At 39.5% G+C, this 15,566-nt stretch overlaps 1 protein-coding gene across 18 annotated transcripts in view; it reads left to right on the top strand.

The window, feature by feature from the left end:
* The window catches only part of pde7a (phosphodiesterase 7A), a 53,644-nt gene that overhangs the window by 11,304 nt on the left and 26,774 nt on the right, over positions 1-15,566 (top strand). For 5 of the 18 annotated variants that reach the window (XM_073863651.1, XM_073863649.1, XM_073863648.1 and 2 more), the window contains exon 1: positions 1,897-2,978. The exons of 2 other annotated variants lie outside the window; for them this stretch is intronic. In XM_073863651.1, coding sequence (XP_073719752.1) covers positions 2,841-2,978 — 138 coding nt within the window. In that variant the 5' untranslated portion in view covers positions 1,897-2,840. Of the gene's footprint in view, positions 1-1,895; positions 2,979-11,590; positions 11,720-11,952; positions 11,971-15,566 lie in introns of those variants that run through there. 11 more of the 18 variants (XM_073863662.1, XM_073863661.1, XM_073863660.1 and 8 more) reach the window with 6 other exon arrangements.

The following is a 15,566-nucleotide window of genomic DNA, read 5'->3' as shown; positions in this document are numbered from 1 at the left end:
CTGGACCTTTTTTTTTGATAGACCCGCCTCACACATACGCAACCCAGACAACGATGTTGGTTAGTAGACACGCCCCCTGATTGGCTACAAGTGTGTTTTGGTACTCGGCCCGACTTCCTTTTCCAAAGTGTTTTTCAAAAATCATGCACCCCGCCTTTAAACCTTGCAAAATAAGGCGACTACAGAATCATTGTGTTTGTTTAATACAAATTTTATGTTTTACAATGTTTTATGTCATACATTTTCTTCGTGGGGGGCCATGAAGGGCACAGATGGGGGCCACCATACGTGGCGCACGGCAGAAAAAAAAAACACTCCTTTAGGCTATAAAACGTTAAGAAAGAATTAGTTGTTATAAGAACCTTTGTACGAATTGTTCTTCAGGGATCCAAAAATGGTTTAATCGCTGCCTGTGAAGAACCCTTTAAGCACTTTTATTTTTAAGTTAGACATTGTATAGACATTACGTCAACCTGGTTCTTGTGACCAACCTGTGGTTTAGTCACAATTTTAAATATTTGTAATGCTTGAATACCGCAAGTGATATAGTGCCCTTAAAAATAAAGGTGATACAAAAAGTTGTTCACACCGATGCCATATAGAACCATTTTTTGGTTCCTCAAAGAATAATTTAGTCAAATAACCATTTATTTCTTACCTTTTCATAGCCTTAATAACCTTTCACAAATCTTTTTTTACAACAGAAAGCTTCTTGGGGTTCTTCATGAAACCACAATGCCAAAAATTGTTGTTTTGTGGAATTATGTAGTACCTTTAATTTTTTTTAAAGATTTTTAATAATTTTTTAAGTGGTGTATTAATGCAGCCATGGATAAAATGAATATAGACAGTAGATGCAATGTAAAATAAGAAACTGCACTCATATTTTAAAGTATAATCAACTTGGATTTACAAGACATTTCAACTTTTATTTGTTTAATCTTCACTACTGATGAGTTGCTGTAACTTATAAAATAGCAACTCATCACTGTAGTCAAGATCAAGAAAAAGTTAAAATGACTTGTAATTCCAAGTTGATTATACTTAAAAATGCTAGTGCAATTTTTTACAGTGTAATAACCTACATTTTGTATAGATCAAAGTTTTTTAAGGAAAAAGAAGTTCTGGTGCATGTTCTGGTACACAGGGTAAAGCACTTTAGTTTCCGACCATTTTGCTATGGTGGACGCGGATTAAAGTGATGGATTTTTTCAGCAGTATTGTGAGCTGTGGGGTGATGCATTATGCTGATATTTTATGTCTAATTTGAATAGTTTCTCAGTACACAATGTGATATTCATATACATCTATTGTAATACTACTGCATGTGTTGTCATGCAGTTCCCTGGTAATACTCTTATTGTTTAAAAGTTCTTTATCCTAAGTTTCATTCTAGGGAAAAACACACATCAAAAATAATACTGCAGACTAATGATGGAGTTTATTTGTAATATAATAATGTCTTACAGATAACATTACATGTGAACAACTTAAAACTACAGATGGTACTTTTTATATTGACATGTCTGCCTCTATTTACATGAAAATGTAAGGAATTTTTTTTTTAATAACCCCATGCATGCATGCTCTTGGGTTTTCTTATTGAAGAAAGTGAACTATAGCTCATTTCTCACAAATGACTCATACAGGAAAGGTAATCACTGGCAATGATGTAGACAGGCTGCAGGGCAAACCCCGTTGTAGTGGAATACCCTCGTTGAGGTCCGTACAGTCAGTGAACGAGTGCATAAATCAGCCTTGGAATCGCCGTCATCGTATAGCCAATAGAATGTGTCGTCTCAAACGCTCTGCGTGTTTTAGTCCAATACGAATCGTTTTTACACAAGTCGCCGCACGCCTATTGGCTAAGAAAAACGAGGACGTTATGTGAAGGCTTTCCGTACAACCCCATCTCTTTCGCAGGTGGTGCATGTTCGAAAACAGCTTGCAATGTTCAGGACGAACAGAGACTCTCGTGTGTAATCAACGTAATTTATTTTCGTTTTTGTGACATTGACCGAACAGCATGTGCCAACACACGTACGTAGTGGTCGCGGGGCGTGTTTTTATTTCACCCAGGCCACTTTCTTCTGGTTAATGTACAGTGCTGCATTGAGTGTGTGCTGAATTACGGGTGCTATCTGTGTGTGTCTGCATTGAGAGAAAAGAGACTGCATTGAGAAAAGGAGAGAGAATAAATGCTCGTGCACCGTGGAGCTTGAATGAAATTCGTCGTTGAAGGCAACTTCCTGTACATCTCTCTATTAATTCGCAGGATCTCCCTCTTTTCTGCTCCAAGCATCGGGTACTAAAGTGGTCATGCCTTTTGTTTTAATTTTGGAGACGAGACTGCGGAGCCATTTGCACGATGGTGATGATTCACGACTGGACGGAGTTTAAAAAATGAGGAAGCATTTGTTTTCCAAAGATACTAAAAAGATAGACCGGGAGGCCTCGTCGTTTCGCAGGCCGTGATCCGTGCATGGGAAACGGGAGAAGAAGGGAAGAAAAAACGAGCCTGATGAATAAAAACCGAGCGAAATGGAGCACGAGACACGCGCGTGGAGAAATATGGACCATATCAATAATGACGGCGGCGTGCGCGAGAACCAGATCGATCCGAACAAAATGAAGCACTTCTCCTGTTGAGCATTTAAACTGATATTTTTTATTTGCAATTTAGAGGAGAGGGGATTCCCGTGTTTTTTTTCGTTGAGAGTTGCAAACAAGTTGCCTGCAAGTTCTCCTCTCCGACTTGTGTTGATTTCTTTGATCGTTTTACTTCTTTTCGGGGGGTTTGAATTGTTTTTGGTCCGGATCCATAGCGTTGATATTATTCAATGGAATTATGTTATCAGTTACCGGTTTTGCCTCTAGACAGGCCGGTTCCCAAACATGTTCTCAGCCGGAGGGGAGCCATCAGTTTCAGCTCCAGTTCCTCTTTATTCGGAGCCCCCGATCCGAGACAGCTGTCACAGGTAAGAAAAAACATTTTCGCCATGTCTCTCAATCTAGTGAGCTGCCTATTTAGGAAGCATTTTTTGAATTGCCACCTAAACGTTACACGCGAACATTTACCTCAATGAATCGTGTATAATTCAAAAATGCAGTCTAGGTATCCAGCCTCGCGAGATTGTGAGAAATGACGCGAGTTTTTTGTTCTTTTGCTCATTTAGGGTGTTGATTTATTTTACTCAGAAGTTCCCAAGTGTCAGGCTTGACGAAACCGCGTTGTTTGCCACGTTAATTATCTGTTGTCGCTGTCATACTGCGGTGTTGGCAACACAAAATGTGTTTTGTTTTCCCTTTGGGCCACATGCTGACGGAAAGTATGTCACTCTCACACCTCACACACGTAACTTTTTTAAATTTTTTTATTTGGACAGCCCTTGTACAACTTGTTAAACGTTTACATTTTTTGCATTTTTTCGTATTTTCCAAACCTTATCCAAACAACCTGGGATCGAACCATTGATCTAACGCAATGCTTCACGACCCCCCATATTGAAAATATCATATTTCGTTCCTTTGTAACAAGTTAATTGATTTGAAGCTTTAAATTCCCTGTCAACCATATTTCCTAGCAAATTGCATTGTTTTGCACACAATATAATTATGCATTGCATGTGCACATAATTAAATTCAATGCTTTCATCGGTTTAGTGTAATGTATTAAGGTATGCTTTGTGTTAGGCAAAACCATAATCCTGGGTGTCCCTATTGTGTGCCTGTGTTTTATCTTTATTAAGAGAGATTGTGTATCTTCAGGTCAAAAGGATTGTTACTCACTGTACAATGATAATTTCATTAGTCTTACATAGTGAAAGATAACATGCATGCATGAAAGAGGCCCTGGCTGCAGGGCTTTGGGGCCTAGATTTAAAATGCAGTCAGTCAATAATAAGGGTCATGTCACCAAGCAACTGCTTGTATTGGGAGTTAGATTAGATAACCCTTCTGTCCAGTGTATTGCCTCAGCCCCTCTGGTTGTTTGAGTCTCAGATGCTATCAGAGATGCTATGCAAACATATGCAAATGTCCTCGTCTACTGCTTTTCTAGTAAAATTAGCGAATGGATGGTGTTTTGAAATGTGATACAAAAAAACATTGGCCGTTGTTGTGAAAATCTGGTGTTTGCATGCAACGATATTGCGAGAATATATTTGTGTCAGTTTTAATACAGTTTTTGGGAAATTTGACCAGAAATGGATGATGAGTGAGACTTGTTTGCCTGGCTTTGCTTTGGCAAGCTTTGCAAAAAAATCCATTTGTCTCTTATGTGTACGTTGTGCTGCAAAAAAGAACAGCTACAAACCACTTTCACACAAAGCACAATGACTGACTAAATGCCTCCCAGTGAGCTTGCCATGAAGCTCTTTCTCGATTTTACTGGAATTTCATTCGTGGGTGGAATGTGGGATAAACTCGGAGCGGCCGTTGGTCCTCGCACATCCAGGCCATTGTGCTCCCTCTGTAAGGATGCAAAACATATTTGGGAATTCTGTTTAGACTTATTCGTCACAAGTCACATTAACCAGTCTGTAAGAGGGAGTATGCCATAAGCCCCATATAAGATACTGTCATGAAAGTGGAGATATATATAAGACATTATATTGTAATATTACACACAGGTTGCAGTGTGTTGTTTCGCAATCATCAAATTGGAGTACTGGCAAATTTGTATATTTTTTAAATGTGAAATTTTGGGTAGAAAACAAATTGATTCGATTGATAAGGCTAGTGATTTTATATAACTTTTTGAATATTGACTCATACGATTTTTCAGTATTTAGATCTATTATTAACCGAGACAATTGATTTATGATTTAGGATATAAAATGGCAAGAAGATTTGTAGTTGATGCATTGAGAAAACGAGTGAATCCTAGTATTCTGTTAAGAATATACAAGTGGTGCTAACCCGTTCAAATGTTAATTTCCTGATAGGCTATTACTTTGCAGTCGCTAAGGTTTCCCGAGTGGTTTTTAACATGCAGTTTCTAGGGTTTTAGATGGTAGCTAGAGGTTTATTAGGAGGTTTCTAGGGTGTTCTGGGTGGTTGCCCAATCCAAAGCCACACCAAGAATGATGACTACATAAGCGCCCACACCAACAGACAATAATGTCATTTTGTTAAGGTTGTGCTCGTGCACTGCAGTTTCACATTTTAAATGTGTGAGCTCTTTAAAGTGGATTTTTATTGGCCATAGAATGCACCGAATGTTCAGCAATCAAAGCAATTCAGAAGAAAATGGCAAAAAAGCACTTTTTTTTTACAAAAATGCTTCCACGCAGTTGACTTTTGCTGCATTTATAAAGAATGCCCACTTCTCATTCTATGCTGGTTGCTATTTAATCATGTCATCAAAAACGTTATTGTTCGGTAAAATTAGTGTGTTTTCACACATGTTGGTGCGCACCGTGGTGCAGCCTCGGAGCACACCAAAATACATTGTATCATTTGTCAGTTAGTGCGGTCCGTGTTCACATATTTTTTTTTACTATACTTGAAATGCCGCACCGTACACCACGTGACAACAGTCAGCGCTGTCATTGGTCTCTGACAGCTCTTACCGTCTCATGACCACCCCCACATTTCCACGACAACCAGCCTGACAGGGAGAGCGCAGCTATGAAGATGTGGAGATAAACGATGCAAGTCTTTGCAAAGTTTCTTTGCTTTAATGCGTAATTGCGTAGCTGTTCTATTAAAGCCTTTCTCATGGAGTCGTTTGCTAAAAAGCCCGTAATGTCAATATTTGTGTGTCAGTATTATAAAATCATCAGCTCAAACGTAAAGGAGACAGCGAATCTCTGCAACGGACCAGGATTGGCTTGTTTGTTGTTAACCCACAATATAAAACCTGGCTCACGTCACAACGGAAGCCCAGTGGCTCAAACATGTGGAGAACTTCCTGTATTTTGTTCGGCCCGAGGTCCAGCAGTGTTCACACCACAGGTGGGTTGCCCCAGAGTGCGCACCCGAGTGCGGCTGTTGTGTTCACACTGACCCAAACGAACCGTACTCAGAGCGACACGTCATTTGGGCCGACCTAAACAGTGTATATGTGAAAACACCCTGAGTCTCTTGACTTATTCAACCGAAAATGATTTTTTTAACTATTTCCAGTAGGGCTGCACGATAAATCGCATGTGTTTGCCGGTTCCTTGATTAGTAGTAAATCGCCATCAGCTGTTTTCAGATGGAGCAGCTTTAACTACACAGAGCCGTAGTTCACGGACAATCGGGGTAATTTCACATTAATTATCGCGGATGTATCGCCTGCGATATGTATGCGATATGGCCCAGCTTGTCATGGAACTATGGCTCTGTGCAATAATGTCGCGCCATCTGAAAACAGCTGATTGCGATTTAATACTAATCAAGGAACCAGCATTACTGACGTGATGCGCGTGGTATCGCATGCGATTTATCGTGCAGCCCTAATTTTCAGACAAATAGTTTTCATTGTCTGTCAAGGTTTTATCGTTTATCAATCGAAAAAAAAAGAAAAAGATATCGTGTATGTTGCTATTCTTTAAAATTTAGAGCGATTTTTAAAACTTTACTAATATAGTTATTGTCCTCAGTAGGTATGTTAACGTGCAACCAAATAATCCGTTTGTAATCATATTGATGGCTCAATCGTATTGAAAAGTCTTTATGCAAACACCTTAATCAATACAATTGAGGAAGATCGGATGCAAATTTGGATCGTATTAAAGGGGGTGGTGTACGCCGATCTGTGATCCGATCAACAGGAAAAAAAGTATGCATGTAAACGCACGAATAGTAGTATTTTCTAAATCGGATGCAAAATACCTTGTGCACATGCGCAGAACATTTGTGCTACAAGTTCACGTATTATATTTCCCTCTTATGTCACATGATTCTCGTCACAGAAACATGCAATAGCAAGAATAGCATCACGCATTAAGGTAACGTTAATGGGGTCACGCGCTGTACACGTGATGTACTAAATTCTGAGCGTTTATGTATACTTTTAAAACATTAGGCTACTTAAAGTAATAAAATAGCGTTGTGCCTTTTTAAAAAGTGTGTTTTCATTACATATCTGAAAACTTCTTAAGAACAACTTTCTCCAACTACTGTTTAAACTGTTTCCACCAGTTTCTTTTTTCTGTAAGTTGAAGATGAAATGATTTTGTTTATTAGTTATTGGTATTTGGGCTGCGAGTAGTCATTGGGATGCTTTTGGGATAGTTGTGAACGTCCATTCGGATGGTTTTGATACGCGAATCTGGCAACCCTGGCTGTGCGCTTGTGCAGACGTTCGGTTCGGATTCTGTCGACCATTTCAAAAGATGTAAACAACACTGGTCCAGAAGCACTTCCTGTTTCAGTTTTTTAACACTAGATAAACGCTGGGATAAAATACAACCAACAGAACATATAGAACTGAGTCAAAAAGTTAAACAAACATCTAAATGATATATGTGTGAAATAAAAAAACAGTCACAAACTGAAACAGGAAGTGTTTCTAGACCAGTGTTGTTTACATCTTTTGAAATGGTCTATAGAATGTACATGTAAACAAAAATTTAAATCAGATTGCATTGTTTAGGGTGCATGTAAACTGTATCGTCTTAACCTTCAATCATATTAAATTCATTTGGATTGACAACATTTTGTGCATGTAAACATAGCCAGTGTGAATGAGCCCTTTTTTGTCCCCAGTACTAGCACATCTCTCCTAAAAAAAATCAGCAAATTCAAGGCTTCAGTTATGCAGCAAAAATAAGATACAATACGCAGTAAAGTTTCAAAGTTGTGTGTCACAAATGAAGCCTCAAAGTTAGGGCAGTAACATTTAGGTTATACACACGCTTCATAGAGGAAGGCCAATTAGCTTTTTGTAAACACTAAATTTTTCTTGTTCTCACACACAGCCATAAACACAAGCAACCGTTGCAGTGTTTGTGCGTGTGTGGTTGCCCCTTGCTGTTGTGTTTGTCGGAGGCGAGGCAGGCTAACATTGTTGGGGGGGTAGTTAAGCATGTGCCTGGGCTCTTGGGGCAGTGGTTTGGCCAGCCGCCAACCTCACAGATGGCCAGGGTCTCTCTCTCATTCTGTCTATATCATCATTCTTTTCTCTCTTCTGCTAAGTTCAGTTGTCCCCCTCCTTTTTTAACATGCTTTTTGAGAATGAATAAACGTCTTCTCAAAAATAAGGCTGCTTTGTGTTATCAGTCACCGTCAAGCAGAAGTGAAAAGATCACACTACTACATGCAAGTACAATTTGCGGCAATGTTTGTGTGTCTCTGTTTTTTAAGATGTTGTGTTATTTAGGCTGAAACATACTAGAAGTTACTGACATGATATACCAAACGGCTCCAAAATTTACAGTTTCAACCCAGCTAGTCATGAAATTTGAGAACCAGACAACTTTTTTACCTTATTAGGCCATAATTAAATTTCTTGTTAATTTTAATTCATATTACATTTTGTGATGTTTTTTATCAAACTTGGATGTTTTATTTTTAATTGTGGTCATTTGTCAAGGAAAGGTAAATGTAAGTTATTGGTAAAACATGGCTTGTGCGTTTAAATTGAGGAACGCAAATAGCGTTTACATGCACAGTCTTGCACCGATTATGGTAATAAACATGTAAGGTCTTGTAAACGCATAAAACGGCAAACAATAAAAATTTTGCATTGCATGTAAACGCTTTAACGACTTAATTGCAGTTTTTCATGTGCACATGTCTTCTTGTGAAAAGTTAACATTTTATCGTTTTATATTAAAGAGAATAGCAGAGTTCACACTACAACTATAACGATTAGGGGTGTAACGGTACGCAAAAATCACGGTTCGGTGCGAACCCCGGTTTTGAAGCCACGGTTCGGTTCATTTTCGGTACAGTAAGGGAAAAATGCAAACATTAAACTGCAGGTTGTTTATTACTATAAACTTTTTTTACAATTTGTTTACACTTTTTTATTAAATATAACATATAAAATATATATAAAATGAAAAAATAATAAATAAAATACTACTGCAAAGTTCTTTTTTACATTATTTTATAACAGAAGGTAACTCTTTTCTTAACCTTCTCTTAAACTTTTTCTACTAAAACCTTGAACTAACAAATTCAATTCCTGAATACATTTATGAACAATTAGCCTACATTTTTGCCACCAAAAATGTTCTGTTTTGATTTATTTTGGATTGTTTACCTCACAGTATTGAATTGGCTATGTACCATCTCTGTATAAAAATAATATTACTGCTCTATGTGTAACTGCATAGCAAGCAACATGATGATATACTTATTATACACTCTTTTGAGATTAGTGAGTTGCATGCATAGCCATGATCTTTTGCACGTTTCTCCTATTCTTTGCTTGTGTTGTCAATGTAAGCTGCCTGTGACTTTACTAACGAACCCCTCCGCAGCTGAGTAACAGCTGAGTAAGCCCGGGTTACAACTCTTCCGTGTCCCGACCAGCTGATCGCATTGGCACAATGATATGATTGACGTGAGGGGCAGATGAAAAATCTGATCACGCATTCCTTATTCTCGCTGTCACAGAAAGCGCGTCTCATGAATGCGTAGCAACGAAAGACGCGCAACCTCTCACTCACTTTTGAAAGAACAAAGCAGCGCGTTGACACGCGTTTAACATGCGCTTTTAGATACGACACGTAAACGTTTACATCAATAATCAAACGGATATACAACTAAGTAAATAAAAATCTTTCTGCGGGCCGAATTATGTTATATGTTTGACAGAAGACTTGCGCTGAACGAGGAGACTTCCGCCACTTAATATGTTCGTGCGGAAACGCACGTATTATGTTCCGCACAGGCGCACACAAAATGCATTCGGCCTTTCGGTGCACGCGTGCACCGTGCCGAAAGCCCTGAACCGAAACGGTCCGGTTCGAATACACGTACCGTTACACCCCTAATAACGATAAAGAAACAATGAACGGTATTTTGGGGATCACTGAGGCTGTTTACACTTGGGATTAACATGCATTTTCGTCAAGTGGAAACGGTGTTCAAAGCGTTTTAAGCTCGTCCACTGTCGACCTCTTTAACCACATTCAGAGGTAGTCGAAAACACTTTCGATCGGATTGCTTTTATAGTGTGAACGCACATGTGGTTGAATGTGTTCGAACAGCCACAGGACACTGCCTTCTCTCCGCCCATTTATCTAATCTGAGGTACTGAACACAATGTTTTACGTCTTTCTGACTTCTGGCATTAACACACTTAGGGCTGGGCGATTTCTCCCCCTAAAAAAATCTGTGATTAAATAAATAATTAAATAAAAAACTCGATTAACGATTCGATTTTTTCCCCGCTCCCATTTAAAAGAAAATAATTGCAAACTGTACATATATTTTAAAAATATATATTTATTATATTTAATTAAAATGCATCAACATAAAAACCAACTCAGAGGGCAGAGGGCTGCGTCGCAGGGAGCGTGCTACGGAAACCCTGAAGGAAGATTTGGTGAATGCAAAATGTATGTACTGCGCTATACTGCAGAGGGGGAGAAAAAAAATCTTAAAAAAAATAGATTTTTTAAAGGTTGCATGTTTTTCAGGTGCGACTTGTAAGCCAGTATGAATTAATTTTGACATTTATGAGGCAAGAGACAACAATACCGTTATTACAGCCGCGAGAGTCCGCGAGAGTATGCTGCTTCTGTATTTATGTAATTTAATGGATTCAGTGATGTGGATTGACGAGTGTGCGAACTTCACGCTAGTTGGCTTGTTCGGTTATTTTAGCCTATTCAACCTTCCAGGTAAGTTCTGTATGCTATGGTTTATCATTTAAAAAAATGATAATATTACTTTAACGTACAGACATCTATTTAGCCTGCTGTTCTGTCTGCTATTGTTTAGTCGAATAACTTTCCTTTCTAGATTAAATGTCTGTTCTTCGGCTTGGATTTTGTGAAATAATTTTTTAAATAAACGCGACGTATAGTCCACTGTGACTTTTATATATGTTATTTCATCTTAATGACGCATTTTTGAATGATGCGGCTTATACTCCGGTGCGGCTTATAGTCCGGAAAGTACGGTAAGCACAAGTAATGCATAAAAGTCTGCTCTCAAAACTGAAATTATATGCTCATGTTACATTTACAGGTTGTGCAGACATGAGAAGAGATACAACAGTATAGCTTTAGACAGATTTCCCCTCTGGCATATTGAACGATGTGCTATAGGCCTATGCGTCATTGCCTCCAAAAATCATGACAAATTTCATGACAGATTTGCATGTAACGCATGAAAGCAGGTTTCTGTAATAATACGATTGTTTATAGTCACCTGCTTATTTTGTGCAAGTAAACGCACTCGCTGATAATTTGTGTACTTCAAATACACTGACAAACAAGCGCCTGCCAAATGCGTAAATGCAATTTGCAACATGTGTCTTTTAGCATCTCGCAAACACACCAGCTTGATTTTCTTGCACGTAAAGGCAGCTGTGCAAGACTTGTGAATTTTCCTGCCGTGCCTAGCGGGATGTGTTATGCCTGCGATGTGTGTGATTCACACACATATTCACGTGCTGTGTAACTTGACTGCGTCAGTGAGTTATCAGCAGCGTGACAGCATGTTTTTGCCATTTAGGCAGAGTAACAGCACAGTTCGTACCATGTGAAGAATTGCGGTCGCTATATCTGCAGGTTCCTTTGGCATCCAGCATATGAACACATGGCCACAGGTAGATCGCATAATATTGTTGGTTTTGCTAAAAGACATGCATGTTTGCGTTCGTCAGAGGTCATATCAGTTTTGTTTGGTGGTGCAGACGGTGCAAGGAGGAGTTTTTAAGGAGTTTGTTTATCTCACTCATGCGATAAGGTTTTTTGTGCCGTGTTGTTAGACTGACGTAGTTTCAGGATGTGGTAAGAATGTGGAGGGTGCTGTTCAGTTTTCAGTATTTCACAACTTGCTGCTGGTGTTTGTAAATGTGTGAGTAACCCTTGCACCGCCAAGACATGCATAGTCACTATTAACATTCACTGTGTTTGTGTGTGTGTTTAAGCTTTGTGCCGTTGGGGGCTTAAATTTGCTTGCGTTCTAAGCATTGCAGAGTGCTTAGGCCTGAATTTGTTTGCTTTTATTTTTGACGTTCAGGTCAGTGAGTTTCAAAGGCAGCATTTGAATAGAATCGATCAGAATGGCGGATCTCACGTAATACGATTTGACGCAAACAAATCCTCCACCCTTGTTTACAGTCGTAGATTTTCTTACTCTTTTTGCTGTCCTCATGTCATGCAAGCCTATAAGATATTTCATAGCCTGGATGAATGGATATTTGTCTTTGCAGAGCTGTTTTGTTCGTTGATCGGATTGTTGGCGGGTGCTGAATGTCACCATATTCACTTCCTCTGACGTTAATCCTCGTTGCACCACAAAAACGGCCATCAGCAAATTGTGTTGCCGTCTTGCAGGATCTGCCGTTAAGAACACAGAGTCCTGTTGCGCAACACGTTAAGAAATTTAACCAAAAGAGTTCAGAGAAAGGGAAACTTTGTTTACTGCTTTTTGCCAACTGTTTCCGCAGTAAGATGCCTCTATGAATGTGCTGCTCAGCGTTCATCTCAGGCGGGCAATGGGCAGGTGTTCATCGAATGAGTTTGTGTATGCACCGACCTTGCTCGACTCTATAACCTGTGTTGTAAAAACAGCGTTTATGGCTTGGCACTTACAGGAATGTGCAGTACCGTTATCCAGCATCTCGCGGCACAGTGCTATAACTCATGGGGACGCATTGAATTTATGAGGCCTCGTGGTGGCCTGTTGCTTTAATCTAAGCTAGTTTAAAAGCACAGTGTCATATAAGATTTAATATGAATCAGTTTAGCTTCCTCTTTTGTTAGCTCATACACACACTAGCATATTTTTGCATGCTGCAATTAGACACAAGGAAGAAATAAGTTGGAGCTTAATGATAATGAAGCATGTTATCGCTTTGAGGAAAAACTGAGGGTATGTGCTTGGAGGAAGGAACGTGGTGACCCTGCAGCACACCCGAGATTACCTTAAACTGACATAAATCTTTGTGATTTAATTCAACAGGAGTCAGGTTGCATAAACATATATGTTAAAACCTGTGATTTATGTGTATAGGGATGCATGTAAGCAAAAAATAAATTAGCCATTTTTCAGTATGATATTACATTACACAACATCTCGATGCATTTCAGGATGTGTGCTTAAAGGTGAATTTTTTTTAGCATACAATCAGCTTTCCCGGATTAAAATGCATAGAGTCAGCTATTAGCAAATCATAAATTTTGATTAATTAGTTAAACTATACACAATAAATACAGTCTTTCCAGAGTTTTTTGTGATTGTTGCTGGCAAAAATCCTTTGATCTTGCGGCACATTTTTTTGAAAAATGCGTTGGAATATGCGGGATATTTACGCAATTTTATGCGATGAAACTGCAGGAACTTGCAAAAACTGTTTGCAGCTTTTAATGACGTTCACGTCACATAATCCCGTCACTTTATAACGTTCTCATGGCAACAGGGGACATGGCTGGGCTTGTGTAAAGTAAATACAACATTTTTCAACTTTATGCTAAAATATGTGATTTTTGCTACGAAAATGCGGGGATTATGAAATCATGCAAGCCCGGCAATTTTTTGCGCACAGAAATCTGCAATTTATGCTGCGAAAGTGCGGCGTATTTGAAAAAATGCGGCCCCCGCATAAATATGCAGACTTTGGCTGATTATGCGTTGCATCATGCGATCGCGTAATCGCATTTTTCTGGAGGGATTGTAAATAAAATAAGTTATGTTTATTTGACTGATCCTGCCTCATGCCTTATTACAGCTACTGTAATCAGACGTAAGTCGCTCTTTGCGTTGCAGGCCCTGGAATACTACTAGACCGATCACTCATTGTTTTTTAGTCCCAACGGGCCGTAATACACTTTAATCCTCCATCCAAATTGAGCTGAGAATTCGAATCCCCTCAGGGTTTTTTGTCGTCAGTTTTTTTTGTTTTGGGGTCTGGGAGCATAAGGTCAGGAACTGGAACTCACGAGGACCACGTCACACTCTCCATCATGACACTTCCTGTGTTTGACTCGGGAATCTGCAGCTGCAAAGGTCCCTTTCTCAATTGCCGGGTACTCGGACGCAAATGCGTATGTCGTCAGATGTGCCATTTAACAGACATGTGACCCAGCCTGTGACTCCCATGCAATTTATCTCACATTTAGATGGCCTACCAGTAATTCTGCGAGAGGCATTTAAAACCTAGAGGATGTCGGGTGTTGGATACAATGGTGGGGCTTTCCCACGGCCTAACCAAAGATGTATTTAAGGAATAATAGTCTAGGTGCCAAACAAATGCTATTGACAGAGCTGCTTAACTTGCTTTTTTGAAATGGGTGCCCATTAGTGCCTTTTAAGCTACGAGAAAAGTATTTTTTCTGTAGCTGTTGTTTGCGGGGTTTGGCTCGTCCAACTTGCAGTTCTGCTATTTATGGAAATGCTTCTCCACAGATAGATGTGATGATGTCACCGCTAAGATGGGCAAGTTTGGTCTGAGAGGGGGAGCTCTGTGATTATTGGCCGATAAACACTTAAAGAAGTTTGAAAGGCGGCCTCTAAAAAGGCCAATCAGAAGAGCCAATCGTGTGATGCAAAGCTCTCGAGACTTGCTGTTAAGCTAGATGTGTTCAACGTCATGCAGCACCTAAAGTGTGTGAAGGCAAATTTCTGCAAAAGTGATTTGTAAGCAGTTTTTGGCATACTCATGTCTGTCTGTGCAGCGCAACTGTATGACTACATTTACCGGTCTACAGGACAGTTCAGTAAAGTGCAATGCTTGTGGCAAGGAAATCATACAATGCGAAAAGCTAAACACAATGCTGAACATTTCACAACCTCATGAGATATTTGAAGGTTAGTCATGTAAAGGAATATGAGCAGTTTTCCAAGTTGGTAGCAAGCAGGGTCGGAAAGATCAACAAAGTTGCCACCTAAAGCCAAAGGAATACTAGGGACGTCCGCGTATGTACGCCGTCCCCATGACGTCATTTTGGTCATCAGTAGGGTCTGCGGCCATCCACGGGCACCATCCACGTGCTGCCCAAAATTTGAGACTGCGAGGACAGTCCGTGTATGACAGCGCATGCGCATAAAAATATTGAAACAGGACACTCCACTATAAACAATAACACAAAGGCAATAGACAGCGTTTGCACACACATTTGGGTGGACGTGTGCAAGCCGGATGTGGAAAAAAGTATACCCCGGCCTTAAGTTTTAAACCTGACGCATAGACCTGATTCACCTTGCCGCCATGTTGAGTCCAAAACAAGGCTGTGAGGGATGGACGTCCAGAGCGTGCGCTTTAAACCTATTGTTTTGTATCGGGATGCTTGTCATTCACCCATCAAAACACATAAAATACATCCTTTAACAAATATTAGCAGGATGTAAAATGTTAGAAATCATAGATTGTTAAAATGAGAAGGAACATATGACCTAATTTTGAGACAAAGCAGCACAATGAGTACATAATATCGGTTTTGCCATTAGCC

The sequence above is a fragment of the Misgurnus anguillicaudatus genome, chromosome 25 (assembly GCF_027580225.2).
Source record: "Misgurnus anguillicaudatus chromosome 25, ASM2758022v2, whole genome shotgun sequence".
Lineage (NCBI taxonomy): Eukaryota > Metazoa > Chordata > Actinopteri > Cypriniformes > Cobitidae > Misgurnus > Misgurnus anguillicaudatus.
This window is presented reverse-complemented; position numbering and strand designations above follow the sequence as displayed.